We start from the raw sequence: 25,080 nt of genomic DNA, 5'->3' as shown, positions 1-25,080 counted from the left end.
TATTGACAAACTTCTACCTTCTGTAGCACGCTTAATTGTATGTATGTGTAGAGGTAGGTCTTTTTTATTTAGAGAGGGTGGGCCCTCCAGCTGTGTTTCCCTTTCCTAAAGCTCAGAGTTGTTTGGTATTCTTTGTTTCATTAGAAACTGATCTATTCTCACAAGACAGTGGAGGTAGTGGCAATAACAAGATGCTGATATAATATTCCTTTTTTGGAGAGAGATTGTCAGCGTCGTGTTGCCACCAGTACCGCCATACCTCTGCACCTTTTCCTGGGCGAGTTAAGACAGTGATGGCTACGTGTATGCTTTAGTGGGGCGGCAGAGCTGCAATGAACCATCTGTCTACCTTTGTGGGCTCTGCCCTTCTTTCCCCATCCCCTTGTTACCTTTAGCTGTTTGTCTAAAATGTTTCAGTCTGCCATTCTTCCAGTTCCCCACTTGGTGTGTTTTTCCGTACGCTCATCAGTTGTCCCCTTTCAAGCATTTCGGAGCTTGTGTCGTGTTCGTGACATGTGACAAATAGAAAAGACTTTCTGGGCAAAAAGTAATTTCGTGCCTGTGGCTGCTCCCACGTTTGTCTTGCAAACCAGTGATTTCATCTTTTTTCCCTGTCATCTTGGCTTTCATAGTCTGCGTTAATCCATCAGTTGTGGTTGCCGTCCTTCTGGGGCGTAAGTGTGCTTCATTGTGGTTTCAGTTTCATTTTTTTTACTTTAATTGTTGAGTCCCAACAAGGTTCGGGCTTCCTCTGGCGTTTTGACAGTGTTGTCATGTTTTTTTTGTAGGCGACCTGTTTCCTTTCCGGTAGGAGCCACCTGTACAGATTTGTCCCCAGTTCGGTGCGCCAAAATCTCCCAAAAATATTCTGGTCGCTGCTGAGAAATCGCGATAGTGTGCCACATTGCTGTCGCAGTAGTGAATCTTCTTCCATTTGCACTCTGTTATAATGTGTTCTTTCTGGTGGACACTAGGATATCTTACCACCCCGTCATGTTGCCTGTTTTTGCTTCTGTAGATTTCATGTCTGCTCTGTCAGCGCTCTCTATCCGCATGAATCGGGACTTCGCGTAGAAATGCTCAGAATAATTCTGTCACACGTTTGGCCATGTCATCGCCCTCTGTGCCTCCTTTTAATTAGCAAATTCCTATATTATTGCAGCACATACTATTCTCTAGGTCGTTTGCATTTGGCCCTGAGCCAACTTGTCTGCACCTCTAGGTGACATATATTGATTTGTCGGGACAGCCTGTTCTCTATCTGCAGTGGTTTGGATGAACTCTTCCATTTGGTCAAATCTTTGTCCTGTGAACTGAAGTTTACTTTTAATGTCAGCGACATCTCTACCGAGTTTTGCTCTCAGTGTGTTCAGGCTCACCTGAAAAGTCAATCCTAGGTCCGTTTTCATCTCTAGTAGGCACTCCTTAAGATTGTCTTTTGTAAGCTGTGGAACATTCACCACAATTTCCTACGATTGTGATGCATCAGTCCCAGCCCCTGGTTTGTTGGCCTAAAAGTCTTCAGTGGTGCCAGTCTGCTGTTTTTTTATGAGCCCGTGAAATGGATTAATGCACGAGGAATGTTCATTAAGTCTTTTATCCTTCTTTTCCATAACTTACAGCAGTTATCTTGTGCTGTCCGGCGTCTTTCTAGTGGTTGCTGGCTTATTGCTTGAAAGTGTTCAGTACCCTTTCTCAGGAAAGTTAGTGCCTCCAATTTGGGTGATATTCATTATATTGGGTATAGTGCTGGTGGTTATACCACGTGCCGCCATCTTGCTGGTGGGGCCTCCCTGCCATGATCTCTCAGTCCACGGGGGCCCGCCCTCTCGCCTTTACGGTAGTACATCTTCCTCACTGTGCAGCATCTCTACCTCAGCTGGTGAGGTCCGTGGGCCAGCATCGGGGTGTCCCCTCGTCTGTGTGGCCTTGTACAGGCGCGTTCAGTCAGTCAGATGCCATAGCCTGTTAACCTGGCGTGCCACACCGGCTCTCCAAACCAGTGCCTCTACACCAGCTCCACTCCGCAAGAAATGGCTTCTCATCTCTTCCTGTTTTTGGCAGTTAGAAGCAGCCTCGATTTCTGGTTGGGACTCAGATTTCTTGTAGTTTCAGAGGGAGAGATTGGTGTGAGCGATGAGCTCCACGATGAGCGTTCTTCACCGCCGCCATCTTCGTTCCTTCTCTGTTTTTTAATGTCATGTGGCGTGCCAAATCTATAATCAATGCTCCAGTTAATAATAGGCGATAATGTTCTCCGCTGCCTTGTATTTTCCGAATGAAAAATATTGAAGCATAATAATATAAAAACCCGTAGTACTGGTTGTCTGTAGAGGCCAGTCAGTTTATTTAAGCTTGCATGTACTTGCTTATTGAAGCTTGCATGTCTCTTCTGGGTATCGTGGTGCAGGTAATGAATGTGTGGTGACCAATGTTTTGTTACATATTCTTTTCAGAGTATTGTTAATTATTACTTCTTGCATTTCTCAACTGCTCTTGTTACCCTCATTCAGCCGTCACAGAAGTTTATAATTACGGTGTTGTGTTTCATTGCATGGTTTGCATATCATTTTTTTACCTTTACAAAACAAGAACATATTTGTGACTTGAAACCACTGAATGTTAATAAAAAACGGTTGCATTACTTCTGTAGGTAACTACAACCGTCGGGAAGGAGTTCGCGGATTAAGCTGGAGTGCTCAGAATACACCCCGTGGAAATTACAGTGAGAACCGAGGTGGCCAGAGTAATTTCAACAGGGGTCCCCCACCACAGTTAAGACAGAATTCAGCAGGTATGTTCTGCGTGTTGAAGTCAGTGAACGGTTGAATGAAAACGTACTTGCAGGTTTAGCATATGGAAGATATAGGTTGAAATGTGGTTTGCTACGAATCATACAGAATATATTATCCAATTGTACAGACAATATCCATATTGTATCAGATACTTTTAATTTGTAGTATGCAACCACAAATAAATATTGGAATCTAGCCAGCGGGTTGCTTGATGACAGTAACTCCGTTGAGCTCAGGTACTTTATGTTCAGGGGCCTTCTTACTATACACTCACCTGTGTGGCAGGTGATAGATAAACAGGTGATAACGTAGTCAGGAAAAGGGGAAGGTTGTTATTGTTGTGTTTGGTTTGTCATCTCATTGTTGCGCTATTGATTACGGGTGAGTGTAAGAAATGCACGGGACCCTAGTCACCTGTCCCATTTTGAGTCATTAAACATGATTTTGCACCCATTGTAAATTTCTTGTTGTGCTTTCCTAGTGTGTTTTAACTTTTAGAATGGTTTACATGTAAACGTACGTAGCTGAGCACTGGCCCTTTTCTGTCTTCATGCACTTTTCATAGAACAGCTGTAAATTCGAAGTACGTTGTAATCAATATAAGCCCTGTTTGGTTTCATTTTGAGGTCTGACTAGAAGCCACTCCAATGGGCGACATGGCTTACATAATTTCAAAAATAAAATTAATAAGGCTTGGCAATGCCATTAGGTGTGGCTTATTAATGAAAGTGTCTCTTCAGTCATTGATGGGTTTACTCAAACCGCAAGTCATCATACATGCACCCTGTTGCTCATCATTGCACTCGTGCCTCCATTCATCCACCTATTAACTCATTCTTTTATTGGCCTGCTTTCACGCACATAATAAAGCACACAGGTTCTACAACATATGTAGGATACAGTACCCAAATTAAAATAGAAGAAAGAAAACCTGCTGCTGTGTAACCATGGTGGGCATATGCTTGCAATAGCAAATAAAATTTAACGAAGCAGGAGGTGGCCGTCTTGCAGTGGTATTGTACACGGTATAGCGTTGTTTCAAAGTTCCAGCATGGCTGAAACATACAGAACCAACATGTTGGCCATCTTGGAATGGTGAAACAATGATACTCTATAGCTACTATCATCCCATGAAGGTCACCTGCTTTAACAACATTGGCTATGTGTGAAGTGGTGCACTGCAGATAAAATGAGCCTCAAGCTTGCAGTTCGTTAGTATTGTCTAGGGAATTGTAGCGTGCTTTAAAAATAAAATGTAAAATGGGAAGTAAAGAAGCAAAACAGGATTTATAAAAGCAGAAAATGGAAAACTAAAGGGCTCGCTCACCAGCACTGGCACGTTCATTTTCATTTTGATGTGGACAGGTGATCAGACGCCGTCACTCACAGGGCACGATATCCCATGTGGGCTGACCTATTAACCAATGCTGTATGCTGTCATGAATAGAAGCAGATTATAAAAAGCATGCTTACAGACCAATGGCACAAGAGGACTGACCCAAAGCCCTCTGTGTATGTATATGTATAAATGTATGGTTGTATTTTTATTTAATTTGTGTGATTACAGGATCCTGGCAGACAGCTGAGGTTCTCAGGTCTGCTAAAGAGATTCTAGCACAATTTACTACACTGGAAATCTTCTACCACAAGGATTTGTCAATGGGGTTAATGCGCACCATAATTCTTACCCAACAAAGCTAATTTGTGAGATTTCATGTATCAAGGTACATCCTCATACTGATGGAACCCTGCTTTATCTTGCATATAAGCTCTCCATTTCTGGTGGTTCTCTGCACACGTGCAGCCAGGACACCATGGCACTACAGGATGAGAAATGTTCAAAAAAGAAAAAGACAGGGCAGCAGGTCTTTTCCATCTATTCACCAAGCATTTAGAATAACATCCCTGCATCTATCAAGAGTGCCCCAATCCAAAGACTCACCTCTTTAAAGAACACTAAATCACAATGCATCAACCATCCACAAACCAGCTGCCTCGTAGACTTTATGCTTGTCTTTTATCATGTACAGTTCTCCGCTGCCCTTTAGCTTGAGTCACACTAAAGAAGTACCACATACATACGTATCTGATAGAGACTTATAGCTGCAGACTCCTTACTTCAGAATAATTCTCTGGCATCAGACTGGATCTAGAAATGTTTGAGCAATCCCCTTGCGTGCTGTTAGGTTGTGTCATTCAGCTCCATGTGGCATCGTCAGAGCCTGAAATGACTTGCGCTTCACTTATGAAGCCACCACTCCAGTGCGCTGAGCTCAGTTCCTTCTTTTCTGTGCCATCACTATGGATCCAGATGGCTCCATTATAGAGCCAGTACTGCGTGGACCAGGCTCTCACAGACTGCATTAGACATGGAGTCCTATTTCCTTGAAGGGCCCACTGAGGAACAATAATAGAGGCGATATGAGGATCCCTAAGGTTACTCCGCCCCCTAGCAGAACCAAAGGGCAATGACAACTTGTACGAGGATTTGGCTGATGCCAGAGGTCTGTACAGCTCCCAGACACTGGCCTCCTCTCTCCTCGACAGTGGCTACGGAGGAAGGGGCTTCTTTCGCAGTGGTGGTCCTGAGGGTGGCTGGGGTCCGGAACGTGACGCTGCCCACAGTTGAGATCAAGACTCGCATCTTGACAGAGGCGCTTCAGCCTAGGGTATCCTTTTCAGGACCCTTGCTACCCATTAACAAAGCCCTCACAGATGTCATGCCTTCCTCTCCCAGTACCCCACCCCTGAGAAGCTTGTTGTCCAGGCATCAAAATCCAGGCACATTCCCTGCCACACCACCAGATAGGCAATTCAAGAGCTTGGATACCTTCAGTAAGAGAATTTTCTCTTCCACCAGCCTGGCACTGCAGTCCGTGAACAGTGCATGGTTCTTTGCCCGTAATTCCCACACAGTGTGGGAAATGGTTGTGCAAGTGCTGCCTGTGGTCTCAGATGAGGCTTGGCCATACTCTCCCAAGCTATTACTGATTGGGAGATGCAGCAATGTTCACAGTACAATGCAGATTGGATACCACTGACTCTGGGCAGAGGCATTACTTCAGCAGTGGAGCTTCGATGCCATGCCTGGCTGAGAAATTCTGTTTTTTCAGGGTCAGGCCTCCCTTATGGACATGCTCTTTGGTAGGGCGCACTTCTTCGGCAACAAGGCAGATTTAGCTTTGAAAAGATTCAAGGACAGTATGGCCACTACTAGGCCATTGGGGCTCCCTGTGGCTCCACGACAGCCCCCTTCTGCCTTCTTTCACTTCCATGGCTATGGTAGAGGCTGTCAGCCACATTCATTCCCAGGAGCGGACGCGGCTCCCTCAGACCTCGTGGGAACCAGAGGTTGATCCAAGCTGCCTCTCTGCCGCCAATCACAACGCAAACCCCTTGTTAATTTGGCCTTGTTACAACATGCGCACCTGGGTGGTGGCAGGATTTAGTACATCCTTCAACAGTGCGGGAAATAACCTTAGACAAGTGGGTGCTTCAAATCGGCCCCTCACTCTCACTCTTGCAGCAGGCATTATTGGCTTTTCTGGCCAAAGGAGCCCTTGAGAGGGTACCAGCATCAGAAGTAGGTTGTGGTTGCTATTCCCACTACTTTCTGGTGTTGAAGAAGAATGGAGATCTCTGTCCCGTATTAGACCAACCCTCCCAACTACTTCTTGAAGAAGGGAAAGATGCTCTAATCGGCTCAGTTCTTAGCTGACCTCGACCCTGGAGACTGAAAGTTAGCATTAGACTTGCAGGACGCTTACTTCCATATCCTAGACCTGCCTGTCCACAGGCATTGGCTGTTGCTCATGGCGGGCCAAGAGCATGATCAGTTTACTGTGCTCCTCCTTGGCCTTACCAGCATCCCTTTTGTGTTCACCAAGGTTATGGCAGTGGTTGCCAAGGTCTGCCGAGTTCAGGGGTTCCAGTCTTCCCTTAACTCAGTGAGTGGCAGTTAGAAGCAGGCTCCCCCTGGCAGTCATCTCTCACCTCCTGCACTCGCTGTGGTTCACTATAAACATGCCAAAATCAATCCTGACTCCCTTTCAGACACTCCCTTTCGTTGGAGCTGTTCAGGATTCAGTGCAGTTTCAGGCTTATTCTCTGGGATAGTGGGTCCAGGATATTCAGGCTATGATTACATTCACTACTTGGTTTTCACTGAAAGTGACTTTAAAGCTGTTGGGGCTCATTGCTTCCTGCAACCTGGAGAAGAAATATGCTCGTTGGCCATATGCGAGCTCTGCAGGGTGATTTGCAGACCCAGTGGGCACATCATCAGGGTAATCTTTCCTATCTTGTTCAGATATCAGGGGAAACAGCTTGTGCTCTGCAGTGGTGCCTCACAGACCACAATTTGATCAATGGCAGACCCCTCTCTCTTCCTGACTCAGATCTCACAGTCAAGAGAGATGCATCACTTCTGTGTTGGGGCGGGCATCTGGGATAGGTGGAGATCAGAGGACTGTGCTTTCAGGCAGAGGCTCTGCTTGACAAAAATCAGTTGAAGCTAAGAGCGATCCAATTTGCGTTAAAAGTCTTCCTACCATCAATCAAGGCAAGGCTGATTAAGGTGTTCACAGAAAACACCGCATGTGGTATTACAACAAGCAGTGTGGAGTGGGGTCATGGACTGTGTCAAGAGGCCCGGCACCTCTGGACATGGCTGGACCAAAATTCATATTGTTGTGGGTTCTCTGAACACCAGAGCAGACACAATTCAGCTGTCGATGCTTAACAGATCACTAATGGTATTTACATTTGGAGGTGGTGCAAGGTCTGTTCAGAGATTGGGGAGAACTTTCTTCAGATTTATTCCCCACCTTCGAACGTGCAATGTCAGCACTTCTGCATGCTGAAGCTACACTTGTCTGCCAATACCATGCCTTTCCAGAGTTCTCAGGAACAACTTAGCCCATGTCATCATGGTGGCCCTGGGTTGGGCAACTAGAGTCTGGTATCTAGAACTCCTGAGCATGAGCATCTGTCCTCTGATCAGGCTGCCCCTTTGGGAGCATCTCCTGTCGCAGCAGCTAGGTCGAAATTTGCACCCAAACCTACCCACTGTCCACCTACTTGTGTGAAGATTGAGCAGAGACAGTTGAGAGTGTTTGACCTCACTCCTGAAGTGTGTGATGTCATGTTGGCAGCCAGACACCCCTCTACAAAAGGGATTTACGCCTATCGATTGGGCAGTTTTGTGGCTTGGTGTGCATCCAAATCTATTGATCCTTTGTCTGAACTTTTGTCTGAAGCTCTGCTGTTTGTTGTATCCCTACCCCAGCAACACTTTCCTTTGAACAACTTTCTGTCATTTCTGCCTCCTGCGGGTGCCGAATCAAACTTCCCTGTACAAGTCATTTGTTGTGACTGGTTTCCTTAAAGGATTGCAACAAGTTTCCTCCTACGCCTTTCATTATGCCCCTGTAGGACCTGAATGTAGTGCTCACCTTCCTCTTGTGCTCCTCTAAGACTGCTGACCATCAAAACTGTCTTCTTAGTAGTGATCACATCTGCCAGAAAGGTTAATAAATTGCAAGCACTTTCCATTAATCCCTCATATACACCCTTCTTCCCAGACAAGCTGGTTGTTAGACCCCGAACTTCCTTTTCACGTTGAGGAGACTATCACACTGCCTACTTTCTTCACACCCAGTCCTACCAAGGAAGAAGTGAGACTCCATAGTCTGGACCCAAAACAAGCTCTGTCTTTTTTTATATTGATCACACTAAAGATTTCTGTGTAGATAATCAACTCTTTGTTGGTTTTATGGGTGCGAAGAAAGACAAAGCAGTTCACAAAATAACCATCTCCTGATAGACTATCCGTGAGATTAAAATCTGCTATACAATAGCTAAAAAGCAGGCCCCTGGGGGCTTAAGAGCTCTTTCTACCAGAGCTAAAGCTGCAACAGCTGCGCTGCTGAGAGGGGTCCCAGTTCAGGAAATTTGTGAGGCAACCACGTAGGCATCACTGCACACGTTTACCAAACACTACTGTCTAGATAGTTGGGTCTGGCGTGATGGGCATTTTGCCCGCTTGATCCTCCAGGCCTTCTTAGTGTAACAAGTTCCGCAGACCCACCTCCGGGAAAGTCTACTTTGGTATCTATTCTAAGGTAGGGACTCTATGGCAGGAAGTTTCTATCAGATGATCAAGTTACTTACCTTCGGTAATGCTTATCTGGTTAGCACTATATCTAGCCGTAGATTCATTACAGACCCCCCTTTCCTCCACGTTCTGCGAACTGGATTTCATTTACAATAGAAGAGATCCTTCAGGACCACACTTTGGCACACTAGTCATTCCACCTCAGCTTGGCTCCATCCTTCGGGTGCGGAAAAACAATAAAGAACTGAGGTCAGCTCACTGAGGCTATGTAGGCATTGTGTATATCACTAACAGTGTGCATGACGCCACCTACTGGCGCGCAAGGGTATTGTTCAATAATTTCCAGATCCGGTCTGACGCCTGGGGAATATTCTAAGGTAAGGAATCTGCGGGTAGGTAGTCTGTACCAGGTGGGGCATTACCTAAGGTAAGTAACTTGTTAATTTGCAGGCTTTAACAAGGTGCAGAAGCAATTCACAATTAAAAACATATTGGCTTTAACATATGTATTTCAGAATAGTTATATGTAAAATATAGCATCTGAAACAACTTTTCCCAATAAAGCATTCAGGCCTATAGCCTTTATCATTGGCTTGTACCCATAACAAACTCAGACCTATTGTATTAGGCTTAAGATTTTTCACAAACCAACTATTGGGTATTCTGTAATAAAATTACAAAAGTTATTCAAAATGACATTTGACAAAACAATAAGTAATGTGTGCCTTGTGGCTTTGTCATGACGTTTCTTATTAGCAGCTCAAACCTATGGAACCAAAAGACAACTTTTCCCAGTAAACCAATAATCGTATAATATTTACCATGAGTTTCATACCATAATCAACACAGACCTGCTGAAGTGCTTATAAGGTGGCCCATAAACTGAATACTGTTATAAAATGACAAGTATGTGCAAAATTACAGTTGCCAAAGACAAATGCAATCCTTTCAAGACTTCCTGTGTACCCTCTGGTCTGAAGTTAATCCCTTGGAGTGTCTCCTGCGCTCTGGTAGTGCAAGGGAACCTTTTAATGTACCACGTTCCTGTAATTTAGGAGCCTGGCAATCAGTGACCTGGGGGTGCCTCTGGGGACCATAGACCTGTGCTCCCATTTCACAATCAGCAGCTCAGAGAAATGGTATCTTCCCAGAAGTTCAGCCAGCTGCTGTTCGACAAAGGACTTTGGCTTTCCAAGATTGGTTCTTTCTGGGAGGGCCAGGAATCTTAATATTCCAGTGTCACCATGGTTCAAGATTCCTATTCTTCAGTTACTCTGTTCAGATCTTTCACCAACCGTTGCAAGTGAGGTGTGCAGGTAAGGGTTGTTATCCTCCAATCTGGAGATACAGCGCTCCGCTTGTCCAGTCGGTCACTGTGTTTATCCAGACAGTCATCAAGCCCATTCGTGCAGTCAGATGATCTATTTTAGTGCATATAGCCTGCAAACAGGACTTCGAGTATTGCTCTAATGTCCTTGTCTGGCTGTGCTGTGGATTCACCTCTGTCTGGAGGACCCAATGGAGAGACAGGACAAGTGGGTAGTTGTTGATCTTTAGTTCTCGAAAGAGAACTTGCTTGGTGTCTGTTTTACCCACAATGAAGCTGTCTCATTTCAGACCCAGTCTTTCTACCAGTGCTCTGTGTTGCACTTGTGTTTAGATTAGTGCACAGCCATCTTTGCTTCAACACATCTGACCATTACATTATCTTATAACAGTTGATTGCTGAAGCTGGCGGTCACTCCTGCTTCGGCCGTTATTGTAGTCATAGATGGGTGTAGTCCTCCATGAAGGCTCCCCTCCTGACCCTGTGATTATAACAGTCCTTGTACATGTAGGGGCCATTGTGCTTGCTACCAACAGGTTAAAGTTCATGGTTAGGGCTGGAGGCCTCCACTCCATGGATGCATGAAGGCTGTTTGTGCCGTAGATGGGTTAAAATACTAGTATTAGAGCAGTATGTTTAGTCTTTATAGAATACATTCCCGCAATCCCCAGTGTGATAACAGCTCAGTTCAAGGCAACCGGGAAATCCACCCAGAGATGTACATCATATGCTAAGTCAAGTTGGGGTGGTCTCTTCACTCTGTTCCAGTCCTTGTATTGCAGCTGTTTCAGCAATCTTCAGGCTTCTTCCGACATCATTCCTGCCACTCACCCATAGGTTTAGATAGGGTTCAATTTGTTTAGCCACTTAAAATCTACATTTAGGAACACAGGAACAGGAGCACACTACAGAGCAGCCATCTTGACTGGTGATTAGCTCCACCCTATTGGCTGTATCTTTGACTCTGTACGGTGCTTGGTTGCCTTTCAGCTAGGTTTTCACTAAACAAATACCACTTACATGATATGTATACATACATACAAAGAAGTGTGCACAGGGGTTTAGTCTTTTCACTTTTTAGGTAATACAAACTTTAGCTTGTTGGCTTCCCTCTAAATATTTCCTATCTTTTTTTTTTTTTATAACCATTTGTTATTGATTTTAACAACATTAATGACACACAGTATCACTGGTTCCACACTCTGCACAGTAGGCACAATTCCACCATACTTGTATTAAGCCCCCTCATCCAAACCATGATAGTCCCACCACTTGCCCCATATCTTCTCATGTTTTTGGGGCCAGCCCTGTGCCCCATAAATCGGGTGTCCCTGCTGGGCACACCAGTCTCCTCCTCCTCCTCCATTCTGCCATCGAAGGGTGTTCTGGGAATTTCCATTTGCAAGCAATGTCATGTTTAGCCACAAGTGTTCCATCCTTTCTCCCACCGTCTCTCCCAATGAACCCAGCAGAGCAGTCCTGAGGGTAAGGTCAGTCCGGTGACCCAGAATCATGTAGAGCTCCTCCCATACCTTCGCACAAAAAGCCTCTGCCAGGAAACAGGGTGCACACTGGACGTGCTAGGTCCAGTGTGCACCCTGAAGTCGCTAGAAGTCATATAGGCAAGATGTAAATGGTTAAGTTGGACAATATCTTTTTTTAAAGCGTTTTAATATTTTATGACTATGACGGTAGTGAAAGCATCACACTGACCTGTTGCCATATTTAGTTTTAAAAAAACTGAAAAAACTTGTTCAACCCTTATTTCCTCTGGTGGTGTAGATTTATCAATTTTCATAATTTTTATCCATCTGTGGATTTAGAAGCACATGTCAGTCAATGAATCTACTGCACTTCATAATCAAGCTTGTTTTTCTGTGTTGTTGGTTTTGCTAATCCGGTTTTGTAGCCTAAACTTATTCCACGTTCACTTCCTCTACATTATGCAGCCATCTAACGATGTCTAGACAGTCATATGGTTGCAATCAAGCAGGAGTGTTTCATGAATATAAATGTTGTGTTGTAGGTGAGACTTCTTACTGCAAATGTTCTAGACAAGTATAAACACAAATTGTCAAGATTTGGTGGAGTGGCTATGATGGCTGAGTAGCTGGACACTATCTGTCTCTGCTCCAGGCCAAGCCCATTCATTACAGATCCAGCCGCTTCACCAAGGGAGAATGACGCCTCCCCACCCCTTGCCTCCCCCCCCCCCATGGTAATCAATGCCGGTGTCTGCCCTCCTCCCTCAAATACAACCACCACCACTACTTCCGCCCCTCATGAGGATAAGAAGCCAAGGCTGAGCAGCCATGAGATGGGATTCCTGCCCAGATGGAGGTGAGCTGGTCCCCGCAGTGCTGAGGACAATGCACTCAGAGTCCCCAGTGTGATGAGCAGTCCCAGGCCCTGTTGAGACCTAGAGAGTTGTGTTGTCCAGTGCACTAAGTGTGGGTGAGAGGAATGGGCTCTCAAGCAGCCATGAGGAAATCACAAATTGGTGCCTGAGGCTCTTTCATAAGAAAAAGAAGAGTGCTGGTGCATGAACCTCATCAGGTCATGTATGTGACATTGGGGAAGCAGTGCTTCCTCCTCCCCATCCTACCATTTAACTGATACAGGACACACTGGCACCTTGGAGACATACTTGAGTGGCCATAATAGGATTGCAAAACGGTGTCTGTGTCCTCCCCTCCTCCCCAAATGGTAGGAAGATGGGCTCCAGGGCCCACTAATAGTAAGAAATTGATCAAGCCCTGGCTGTGACATGTGGCGGAGGTGGCACTTCCCTCAAATGTGAAATGGGGGTATCTACAACAGACAGCAGGTACACACGGTGCAGACCAAGCATTCCCCCCCCCCCCCCCCCCCCCAGGGTGGCAAACAGTGAGGTGGCAGTGCCTGTCCCTCTTTAAATATTTACTGGGGACTTCAGTGAGGCATGGGACCCTCACAGAGACAAGGAGGGTTCCAGGCTGAAGCATATGGGTGCCTTTTCAGGAATGCTTAAAAATAATTGATAGAAATGGGCCTCTGAGACACCTGGTAGGAGCAACACCTCTCTAAATCTGAGTACACCTACTACTCCCATGTCCATAGGACAGGCTCATTCATTGACTAGATCGTGGTCAGCATCTCCATCCTCCTGGAGGTCCGGGACACAGAAATAGGGATGACTGCAGTTTCCGACCATGCCTCAGTATTAGCCCTCAGGATCTCCGACACTACTGGCGCTTGCACCATCTTTGCTCGGGATCCAGTAACCCTCAAAGAAATAGGCCGCCATATCCATGAGTATTTTGAACTGATTGAGAGAAGCAGGGTGCCCATGGAGGGTGGGTCTGGGATGCATACAAAGAGACTATAAGCAGCTACCTTATTGCAGCTGCAGCTATTAGGCAGCGGCTTCACAAACTAGAAGTCTGATGAGATACAGGGACAGAAAAGCGTAAGTAATACCTTGTTCTAGAACATGCAGAAATTAGTTGCTGCAAGATGGCAGCTTCTTCTACACTACAGTAACTTGACTGAACATGCATTCTTGCACTTAAAAAAAATACCTTATGTCATGGGGGATACAGTTAGCTCACAGCTGGCCAGGCTGCTGTGTAGCAAACAGGAAAAGTAATGTGTGAAAGAAATCCTCACTCCCACTAGTTCTAGGTTAACTGAAGACACAGCAAAGCTAGAAGAGTTTCACCAGTTTTATACAGACGCATGCTCAGGGGAGTATAGTTCAGAATCCCAGCGATCTGCCTACTTTGAAGACATATAACTGTCCAGATTCACTGACACTCTGAGAGGGGCCCTGGAAGGTCCCATTCAACAAGAAGTAGTCACGGTAAAAGTGTTGGAAACTTACAAAACTCCAGACCCTGACAGGTTTGCAGCCCAAACTTTATTTGAGCAACTTGGTGCCCAAGCTGTTGGCCCTGTTCAGCCACTGTGCAGAGGTTGGGGTTTAAGAGTGCTACAGATGGAGAGATATTGATTTCAATTATATCTAAACTGGGAAAGGAAGTACACAAATGTGGCTCTTTCTGCACCCATCGCACTGTTGAATATAAACACTAAACTTATCCAAAATTTTGGCCACCCAGCTTAATTAGATAGTCCCCTTTTTGGTCCATCCATAGCAGAGTGGCTTTGTGCATACAGCTCGTCAGGCATGCCTGGTACCCAAAGCCAAAGAGGTAGTAGGAATTAACTTTGGTACTCTGGAGCACAAGCTTTACCCCTATGCTGATGAGGTGTTGCTAATCCTGGGATCACCTCAACAGCTTCTCCCAGTCATAATAGCCCTTCTGCACCAATTTGAAGCAGTCTCAGGCTGCAAGATTAATCATGACAAGTTCGAAGCATTGAATATTACCCTGGCTCCTAAAGACATGACCGCCCACCAGAGAGACTTCCAGTAGTTTAGGACCACAAAATCTTTTGGCTATTTGGAGTTGCCGATCACCAGTTGTCCAAGGGCGCTATTTCAATCTAACTACCCTATGTTGCTATCAGTGATCCGCAGTGACCTAGACTCATGGGGCCACTTAATATCCTGGGTGGGCAAAACTAACATTATTAAAATGAATGTGCTTCTGAGTTTACTGCACATGTTCCTGGGTTTTCTAGTCTGGGTCGACAGGGGCTGCCTTAAACAAATACAACACATTATACACATTGTATGGCAGTGGAAGGCCAACAAGGTCTGCCAAAGGTTGATGATGCAGAGTAGAGGGGGGAATTCTGTCTTACTGACATTTCACTGTACTATGCAGCCTCTCAACTGAAGATAGTGGTAGGATGGTCAATAGCAGAATCACAGAACAATTGGAACTTATGGATCATGCCATTGTTCACGGGCCTCAGTGGGATCTTGTCTGGTTGGGCAAAAGACTCCTGCCACCAAATGCGTACCTTAGCACACAAGTAACTACAATGCTTCAGATGTGGGACACCTATATAGCAGCCTGAGGCCTAGTGACCTGCCCATCTTTGTACAGTCCTGTTCTTTATAACAACTACTTTTCGCCTGCGTTGGGGAGCATGGCTTTTCATGGACGGAAAGGGCGAAGGGGATGCAGGATATTGTCTGACATATTATATGCTAACACACCTAAGACGTTTATATAATGCAAAGGGGACTTACTTCTATCAGAAGGACCACCTATAATATGCACAGACCTGTGACTGGGTTACCAATTGGTGATTTGTGCACGTGCAGCCAGAGAAGAAACAGCATTAGAATCCCTACTCCCTGAACTAGTGGGTGCAATAAACAACAAGTGAAGCTTCTCTGAGTTGGCCCCACAATAAGGAATGTGAGCAAGTACTTCACAAACAGATATCGCAGAAGCAATGGGATAGGCTAAGCAGGGAAAAAAATGCTCCCTCTAAGTCCGCTTGGAGGGGATTTGGGGTTCATTGTAAGTTCTGGTTTGGATGGTGTTAAAATACACTCCACCTGTACTAGCTGTTCCCAAATGCAAACCGTAGTTGTTGGAGGCGCTGCAGGAAAATATGCACATCTAGTGGTAATATCCTGGAGTGCGCCCCCAATGTGAGTGGGTAGCTGTTCTGATAAAGTAAACTTTTGGGATACCCAATACTGGTCTTGCCAGAAGTGATGTTAGTTGGCCTGAAACCTTTCATGCTGGCAATGTTTAGCGCTCACTGGCACATGTTCCTGCTGTGCTTGGGAGCGGCCAAGTTAATAATCGCCTTCCACTGGAAGAAGAAAGAGACTCCTCCACCCTCCCAGTTTTACCACAGACTGTGGGCAATTCTTGCTATGACAGCTGCACCCTGAGGTCCACAGTCAGCAACCCAAAATTGGCAACAATATTCACAAAATACAGCATTTTAACACATGCAGCATTGGAAAAGGCCAAGGATAATTTAGCAGGATGGTTGTTTCAGTAATACAACATAATTATAGTATAGATCAATATCTGATATTAAAGGTTACGATGAGGACTAAGATGAGATGGATATGGAGTATTCTCTGTATATTGGCTAATACCAAAAGCAGACCTGGTTTGAAGTATAATTGGAATCAAAGATTTTTGAACTGGTATATTAAGACACATAAGTTTAAAAAGTCAACATTACAAAACATTATTTCTACATTGAAGGATCAAGATACCCTAGCAACACTAGATACAAGAAGCATATTTCCGTATCCCAGGCATCTGCTTTATGTAACGTTTGTAGCAGGATAAAATGTGTCCATTGAGAGATCTCCACTTTGGCATAAAATCTGCCCCAAAGGTAATACAAGGAGTTGGGTGGCGGTAGCAGTGCATCTCGGACATCAGTGAATTCACATGTAGCCCTACCCCCTGGCTGGTAAATGGGAATTACTTCCATCGATGGAAGAACAGTTTCAATACAGTGATTCCATTGCTACACCAGTTAGGGTTCACTGTAAGTCAGTCGTAGTCCTTTTCAATCAAAAAGGCGTTTTATTAGTAAGGCATAGGCAGTGCCATATCAGAAATGGATTTTGGCCTTTCATAGTCAAGCTCATCTATTCTACTTGTCATAATCTTTGACAGTGAGAACAGAGATGAGGGTACTTGGATAATGGCAGCAAGCGTTTATCTGGTGCTATATTCTCATCTACACGAGACCACAAAAAGAATGGTTAAAGGCTTGCCAGTGGGAAATGCACTGTCAATTTCTGAAGGGTACTTTCTAGTGGCCAAATAATCACAATGCTGCAGTCGTCGTGGTCTGGTAGGTATGTTTATCAAGTAGGCAGCAAATAGTACAACAGCAGCAGAGGTGCGGCGACCACCCGGCCCACTGACAAACATCAACAACTTGCTCACGTATGATCATTCCACAATCCTGATCAACACACAACTTGGACACTGGACTGGTGGTATGTGCACTCTGAACACCAATAGAAAGTAAGCATTGGCAAAGCCAATAGGTCTTGCCTATTTAAGAGCTGTTTGCTTTGCCAATGTCTTTTAGCCATGCTGTACAGCAGAATGGATGCTGTTCAGCATGGATAAAAGTTATTGATGTGATGTAAAGGAGAGTATAGTGGCGTGAAGTAGCATAGAGTGGAATGGCATAGATGTAATGTAAAGTGGAGTGCGATACAGTGACATTGTATGTAGTGGGATAGATTGGAATGGATTGGCATAGAGTGGGTGGAGTGCCATTGTGTGACGTGTCATAGAGTGGAAATGAGGGCTTAGAGTGGAGCAGAGTGGCATAGACTACAGTGGTGCACAGTAGAATGCATGGGGTGGCATTGTCAGGATTAACAGAAAGAACAAGATTAACATACCCCATGCTATTTGTTAAACAAGATTAGAAGGTTTAGTGAAACTGAACCAACTTACTAAGAACACCATATAACTTAGCTGTAGATCGATACTACACAAAAGGAATCTCAACATGGCTGCACTGAGTACTAACATACTCGCATTAGTTTGCCTTCTTTCTGGATTCGTGCAATAGCTTTTGTGAAGAGGTTCTAAGATGTGCGCTACGTTCTAAGCATCGCATTTCACTGAAGGATTCCCGTCGGGTAGCGTCCTGCCTCTGTGGGTGTATGTTACATCAGGTCAGTTAGGGCTGTTTCATCGCAATAGTGTCTTCAGTTCTAGAGGATAGCGTCTCAGTGACGCTTCATATCCGTCGGTTGAGAGAAGAATGTTGGAACGCTACTCTTCAGTTCTAGAGGATAGCGTCTCAGTGACGCTTCATATCCGTCGGTTGAGAGAAGAATGTTGGAACGCTACTCATCACCTCATTTAAAAGAGCAGTTTCCTCAGTTTCCCTTCAAGAGCTAGTTTAAGAGCTCTTTACAGGGACATATGTAAAAGAATATAGCAGTGGCAAACACAAGAGTAAGAAAAGATGTTTAAGTAAAGAAACCCACTACTCCTCAATTAATGAGAATTATCTATGTGATGAGAAGCCAAGAGTGAAGCTCATTTGTTAAGACAGTTCCTGGTTACGCACATATCCTATAGAGAGAGAAAAAAAGTTTAATAACAGTTATAAATACGATTTATGTGGAGTGAAAATGTTAATGAACTCCTTGAAGAGTATTTAAAGACTTATTTAGAAATTGTCAAATTGAGATAGAGAATTCCTTTAGAAAAAATCATTGTTCATTAAGAACTCTTTACAACATATCTACCATACTACAGAAGAGTGTCTAATGTCTTTGTCTTATGGGGTATGTTAGATAAAAGAATTTATATTAAAAATATATAAATTGCATTGAAACTTTTGCCAGTAGCAAGTTAGAGGAGATAAGGTTAATAATTGTGTTCTATTTACAGTTCTTAAGCAACACCACGTCATCTCTGTATCAGAGAAGAGAGAACAAGACAAATAGGAAAAATTAACCCAGAAGAATAAACAAGGCACTATGGTGGTCATTATGACCCTGGCGGTATTACAACGCCAGGACCAAAGCGACGGGAGCACCGCCAACTGGCTGGCGGTGCCTCCCGGCGTATTTTGACCGTGGCGGTGATAATTTTAGCCCCGGCGGTGATAATTCGCCAGGCCAGCGCTGCAAGCAGCGCTGCCCTGGGGATTATGACACCCCTACCGCCAGCCTGTTTCTGGCGGTTTGCACCGCCAGGAAGAGGCTGGCGGTAAGGGGTGTCCTGGGGCCCCTGGGAGCCCCTGCACTGCCCATGCCACTGGCATGGGCAGTGCAGGGGCCCCCTAACAGGGCCCCGGCCAGCTTTTCACTGTCTGCATAGCAGACAGTGAAAAGCGCGACGGGTGCAACTGCACCCGTCGCACGGCCGCAACACCGCCGGCTCCATTAGGAGCTGGCTCCTATGTTGCGGCCTCATCCCTGCTGGGCTGGCGGGCGCAAACTTGGTTTGCGCCCTCCGGCCCAGCGGGAATGTCGTAATGGGGGGGAGTGTGGGTGCATTGGAGGCCGCACGGCGGTTACCAACTGGCTGGCGGTGCCTCCCGGCGTATTTTGACCGCGGCGGTAGCGCCGCGGTCGCACCGCCAGGGCCGGCGGTTTCCCACCGTTTTAGCCCCGGCGGTGATAATTCGCCAGGCCAGCGCTGCAAGCAGCGCTGCCCTGGGGATTATGACACCCCTACCGCCAGCCTGTTTCTGGCGGTTTGCACCGCCAGAAAGAGGCTGGTGGTAAGGGGTGTCCTGGGGCCCCGGCCAGCTTTTCACTGTCCGCATAGCAGACAGTGAAAAGCGCGACGGGTGCAACTGCACCCGTCGCACGGCCGCAACACCGCCGGCTCTATTAGGAGCAGGCTCCTATGTTGCGGCCTCATCCCTGCTGGGCTGGCGGGCGCAAACTTGGTTTGCGCCCAGCGGGAATGGGGGGGAATGTGGCCGCATTGGCGGCCGCACGGCGGTCACCGTTTGGCGGGCGGCAATGTCGTAATGACCCCCAAAGTTCTTTATCTCCCCAACTCCCCCACCAGAGTACTCTTGAGTCTCTAGATTACATTTTGGAGATTGGGAGGTGTCTGGAAAGGCATTGGGATTTCGCACCATTCTGCTTCTGTGAAAATTGGTTATCCAATTTGAGAGGCATAGAGTGGAATGGCTTGGCATAAAATAGAGTAGCCTGGAGCGGCGTAGAGTTGCGTTGTGTGGAGTGGAGTAGAGTGCCATTGTGTGGAGTAGAGTGGTGTTAAGTGGAATGGATTTGCATAGAGTAGAGTAGCGTAGAATGGAGTGAAGCAGAATGGCATAGAGTAGAATAGAGTGGAGTGCCGCAGAATGCCATTGTGTGGAGTGAAGTGACATAGTGTAGATTAGCATAGAGTAGAGTGTCGTAGAGTTTCTTTGGGTAAAGTGGAGTTGCATATATTGGAATGGCATAAAATGGGGTAGCGTAAAGTGGAGTGAGGTGGAGTAGCGTACTATGCCAAAGTAGCATTGTGTGGAGTGGAGCGGCCTAGAGGAGAGAGTGGCAAAGATTGGGGTGGAGTAGTGTAGAGTGGCATTATGTAGAGTGGAATGGTATGGAGTGGTGTACAGTGGAGTGGCGTAGAGTTGAATGGATTGGTGTGGCATAGAGTAGAGCTCAATTGAGTGGAATGGCATAGAATAGCAGAATTGTGACTATAGCGTTAATAGCGATAACAGACCATGTGGAAGCAACATAAATAAGCTGTATGCCTGTGTTAAAAATAGGAAAGCACAATGCAAGTTCAAGAAGAATACTAAAAAACATAAAATAAAAGCAAATAGTATGTCTCAAAAAGAAGTGGAAGAACAAAGACTAAGAACACATGTACTGCTCTAGGAAAGAGCTAACAAAATAAATGAAAGGAAGTCCACAGGAGCAAAGCAACTTAGAGATTGCAAATGAGGGGGACATCGAAAACAACTAATGGTTTGCTGTGGCCGGGTTCTAAGCCCACGTAATTTCAAACAATAACTTGCACCACAATCGCTGTGTAGGCAAGACTTAATTAACACATTTGTTGATGCTTTCCCCTCAATATCATTGGTTCAACATGTCATCAACAAATACAGAACATCACAAGTGACCCTGAGTCTAATATCGCCTTGATAGGCATGTGATAAGTGGAAATCAGTTACTACAAATGTTCAAGAGGCAATAAGAGATGCCACTACTACCCCATTTTCTTGTGATGCAGCCGGGTCAAATATGTTATCCAGGTACCAAGAATATAATTTTGACAGCATGCCTACTTTGAGTTTGGATAGCTTGACCTCCACAAAATCTGTCTTCATTAGCTGAAAGAGCATTGTGCTGAAGAAGTACAGTCACTGACAAGCACAGCAGTTCTTTGTGGCTCACTTCCAAAAAGAGGGTAAATCAGTCACAAAAGGAATCGTACTAAGATAGATTGTGGAAACAAACCAATTATGTTGTTCATTAGCGAGCAGGAACACATAGCACAGAAACCAAGAGCACATTGTTAAGGTGCTTCTTTAGAAGAACTCTATTTGTGACATTTGTGCTGCAGCGCAGCGGTCTTCTCTCCATACATTTGCTAAATGGTACTGTGTAAACGTGCAGGTAAGGAAGAAGACACAAGTTTGACCGACTGTATTAAAACATGTTTGCTACTACTCAGACTTGTCACCCTCCGCCTTAAAGCTGACTGGTATATGAGTGTATATTATGTGAACCTAGAACAGGATCATGTCGTAAAAGAAACTAGCTACCCAACTAACAATATTTTCGCAGCTTGAAACGTCTAGATTCACGGGTGGCCTTCTGCATCTTCTGATGAAATAGAGTAATCCAGCATTAGACGTAGTTTCACAGCATGATAAGTATGTTTCTCACAAGATGAATAGAAAATTACATAGATAGTAGTCATGTACGAAAGGGCTGAGGACTTCTGCAACGTCTTCAGGGAGGCAGTGCTTCACTTTTGGTTGACGCCCTAAAGAAATATATTATTCATTTGAAAACCTTCCCAGACCCAACAAATAGAAGTAATTCATTGCTTACTTTACATTACATGTCTGTTAGGGGTATCATGGTTCACACATGAGGCCGATGCTACATTAATGTGAGACCTGTCGTTCACTTAAGAGAGTGAGACCATAAGGGTTGCAACCTAAGGGCTCAATTATAGACCAGCTGCTATGGAGGTGGGGACAAAACTGCAAATTATCATTTTTCCTGAGATCCGAAAAATCCTTCCCATTTGTCACAATACAATTACGTATTTGTAACATTTTTCTAGACGTACAGTTGTAAACCTTATTCTGGAGCTACATGACATAGAGTACTTTATCGGAAGGAACTTTGGCAGTCACAGCATACGGATCGTATTCTCTGTGGTTACTCCTTCTAGTTTTTCTGCCAATAGTCAGTTCATCCCAACTATTATTCTCATTCTACCTCCCTTTCTTGAATTTGTGTATTTGATCATATGAATGCATTTGTTAGTAGGAACAATGGACTACCAAACAGCTATTACAGTATATGAATTGGGTACCACACGTCGTTAACTAGTTGTGGCAATAGTTGTCTGAAGCTAGATTGTAGTGTTGGGTGGCCCTCCATTTAGAAGCATATAAATCAGTTCGACAGAGCTTTGTGGGATAAATTAGAAGTATATTTTTAAGACTATGGTATGTCTTGAAGATAAATGCATTGAAGTAGGTCAGTTCATTTGGCACAGGCCTTTGTTGAAGAACGTGCTTCTTCAAGTGGTCAGCGTTCATGCTCTACAGGAGTATAGCTTTTAACTTAAAATGAAAGTCCAAGTGCTTAATTACTGCCATACCGTAGTTGTGAATTCCATAAAGGTATTTTTGAAAATTCCCTGTCAGGTTTTTTTCTACCCAGCTTTTGTGTCAATTTGGTAACTTACAGAGTTCATATTTTGTGTTTCTATGCCTATGCATGTCTGAAAGACAATGCTAAAACAAGTGTTGTTCTTGCGATGTGTTTGCCAGCATTTATACCAAAGTGTGGCACTGTATAGCTTCTTCGATCTGGGTGTCTTTACCTATGTATGGTGCTGAGACATGTTAAACTTTGTTTACCTGCAGTTCGTGTTGGGTAAAGGTTAAATGAGTGGTCCAGATAAGGATCTCAGCGGTACGTTGTGTGTGGAGTAGGTCATTGTATTCATTCAGCTGGGTGGTTAGTTCTCTATATTGCCCAGCCTCTACAGTTAGTTTTGCACAAAGGCATCACTAGCCAGGTATATAGCTATGTGGCTGTATTGAGACATTGAGGGATGGCATGTTTATGGTACATTAACTGAATGGTCGTAAGGTTTCAGTCGGTACGGTGAGAGAAAACACTAGAGTTGGCAATGCTCTGCCATCTGTATGGCGTTGGAGCCACGCTTTGCACACAATATTGTTGGGGCTTTTTTTTTTTTTTTTTTTTAAACATATTCGGTTTGAGAAAAGTGAATTGCAGGTGGAGCTGAAGTGAGTATTGGCGAGTGAGTGGAATGTGCTATTGGGTTTGGGTGGTGTCTACTGGTGTAACTATCCTCATAACATTTACCTGTTTTCTTATGTCAAGTAAAGCTAATTGAAATGTTTCAGGGAGTGTCAGGCAGGCAGTGCAGAACAGTGCATTTTTTTAGACTCAACAATGTGGAGCTCTTAATGTGGCAAAGCAATCAGAACTACAGGTTCTAGAGACAACAGTAAAGTGCACTTCATTGTTGGAATGTTATGTCCACTAATTTCTCTTGGGTGTTGGGCTAACCTTTGGAAGAATGCATGTGGAGAGGTAGCACTAGCTACAAACTGAAAGGTTACATTGATTCCAATTCAACACAGATCCAAACATTCAGTCTGTATCATATAAGTAAACAGTATGTAACTGGTCTCTTCACACGTGGAAAGATGTAATGATGGAGGTTATTGGGTGTCTAATGATAGCCTTGCACACTACTTCAAGGTCTCTGCAACGTCAGCAGACCAAGGTGGGGAGCAATACTTGCAATTAAAGGCATATGCATGGAAGACTTGAGGCCCAGTCAGGCTGGGAGAACTACGAAAGGCAGGCTAGATGTTAAGAGGTTGTTGGAGTAAGAGGGGACGTTTTAAATGAATGTCCAGAGCTAGAAAACAAATAGTCATACACCAGGGATCTTCTCCCATAGAAATAGATGGATAGTGGAAAAGGCAGACAGATTCAGTAGATCATCCCTGAGGTAGGGCCAGTAGTGGCAGGTCTAATAGGCCAACGAGGGGCATGCTCAGTAGAGCCTGAGAAAGTAGTTTCGCTGAGGTGCATGGGAAAAGAATGTATGCAGAGCAAGTAAGACCACACCTAAGCTAAACTCCACTAAGTTTGAAAGTGGACACCTGGAGAACCCCAACTTGCAATTCACTTATACACAGAAGCCCCGTTTAGCCAGACGATCCTCTTTCTACCCATCCTTACACAACTCAAGGTAATTTGACGCTATTATGGAGTATTTTTTACTCTGTTTGAACATTTCAATACTAATTATGTATTTGTTTATGTTGTTTTTAACTAGGATATCGACCAAGTCCTCGTGACCGTGCTTCAAGAGGTCGTGGTGGAATTGGGCCCTCCTGGGCAAATGCGAACAGTGGTGGAGGTGGCGGCGGTGGCAACTCGAGAGGGAAATTTCTGGGTGGAAATGGTGGAAGGGGGCGTCACGTACGCGCTTTCACGAGATGAAGTTAAAACTATGTGTGTATGTGAACATTATATGAAGATTTAAAAAATAAGGCACTGATGGACCATTTTAGATTTGCTGGTTTCTGGAAGCTTCAGAAAGGATTATTTTTTCTTTTAGAAGAAACAAATTTGTTTCATACTGGACATTTCAAAACAATGCAATTAAGACTATTGCAGTTTGTCATATTTTGTCATCTTTTTTTATCATTTGTGAAAAATTTCCAGTTACCTTCTGGGGTTTCTGTATAAAATAATCTTGTCAATGTATTATGCTTCAGTATGTTTTCCAATGAGCTTGTGTTCATTTGAATACTTAAAATCCTAAGTTTTTTGTTCAGTGGAGTCACTTGGTGAAAACGTAATTTTTTTAAAATAAATACATGACCGCCAATAATGTGTCTACTCTATTCTTTAGTTAAGTAATTAGTGAAGGCTGGTTTCAGGAATTGCCATAGGGAAACATTTTGTTGGCCCAAGGAGGGTGGAGTCAGCTCCTTTGTGAATATCATCTATTCCAAACTGTAACTTTCATGGCTGGGCTCAACCAATCTGGGCCCTTCGTCGTACACTGTACTCATGAGCTCTTGGACTACTTTCCTTACTGTTGCCTTGCTAGCTACCTCAATGGCAGCTGACATGGGTTAGCTTGCAATAAAAAAGGTGCGCAGGACCTTAGCTGCAAAGCTCATCGTCAGGGCCGTGGTCTTAGCTGCCT

General features: G+C 44.7%; 1 protein-coding gene across 2 annotated transcripts in view; it reads left to right on the top strand.

Moving 5' to 3' along the window:
• The window catches only part of VIRMA (vir like m6A methyltransferase associated), a 627,318-nt gene extending 602,563 nt beyond the window's left edge, over window positions 1–24,755 (top strand). The window contains exons 25-26 of one of the 2 annotated variants that reach the window (XM_069220484.1): window positions 2,654–2,794; window positions 24,199–24,755. In XM_069220484.1, coding sequence (XP_069076585.1) covers window positions 2,654–2,794; window positions 24,199–24,365 — 308 coding nt within the window. In that variant the 3' untranslated portion in view covers window positions 24,366–24,755. The remainder of the gene's footprint in view (window positions 1–2,653; window positions 2,795–24,198) is intronic. The other variant, XM_069220485.1, reaches the window with a different exon arrangement.
• Window positions 24,756–25,080: the final 325 nt, after the last annotated feature.

Source organism: Pleurodeles waltl, chromosome 2_2, assembly GCF_031143425.1.
Source record: "Pleurodeles waltl isolate 20211129_DDA chromosome 2_2, aPleWal1.hap1.20221129, whole genome shotgun sequence".
NCBI lineage: Eukaryota > Metazoa > Chordata > Amphibia > Caudata > Salamandridae > Pleurodeles > Pleurodeles waltl.
The sequence above is the reverse complement of the archived record's forward strand: the minus strand, read 5'-3'. Positions and strand labels throughout refer to the sequence as shown.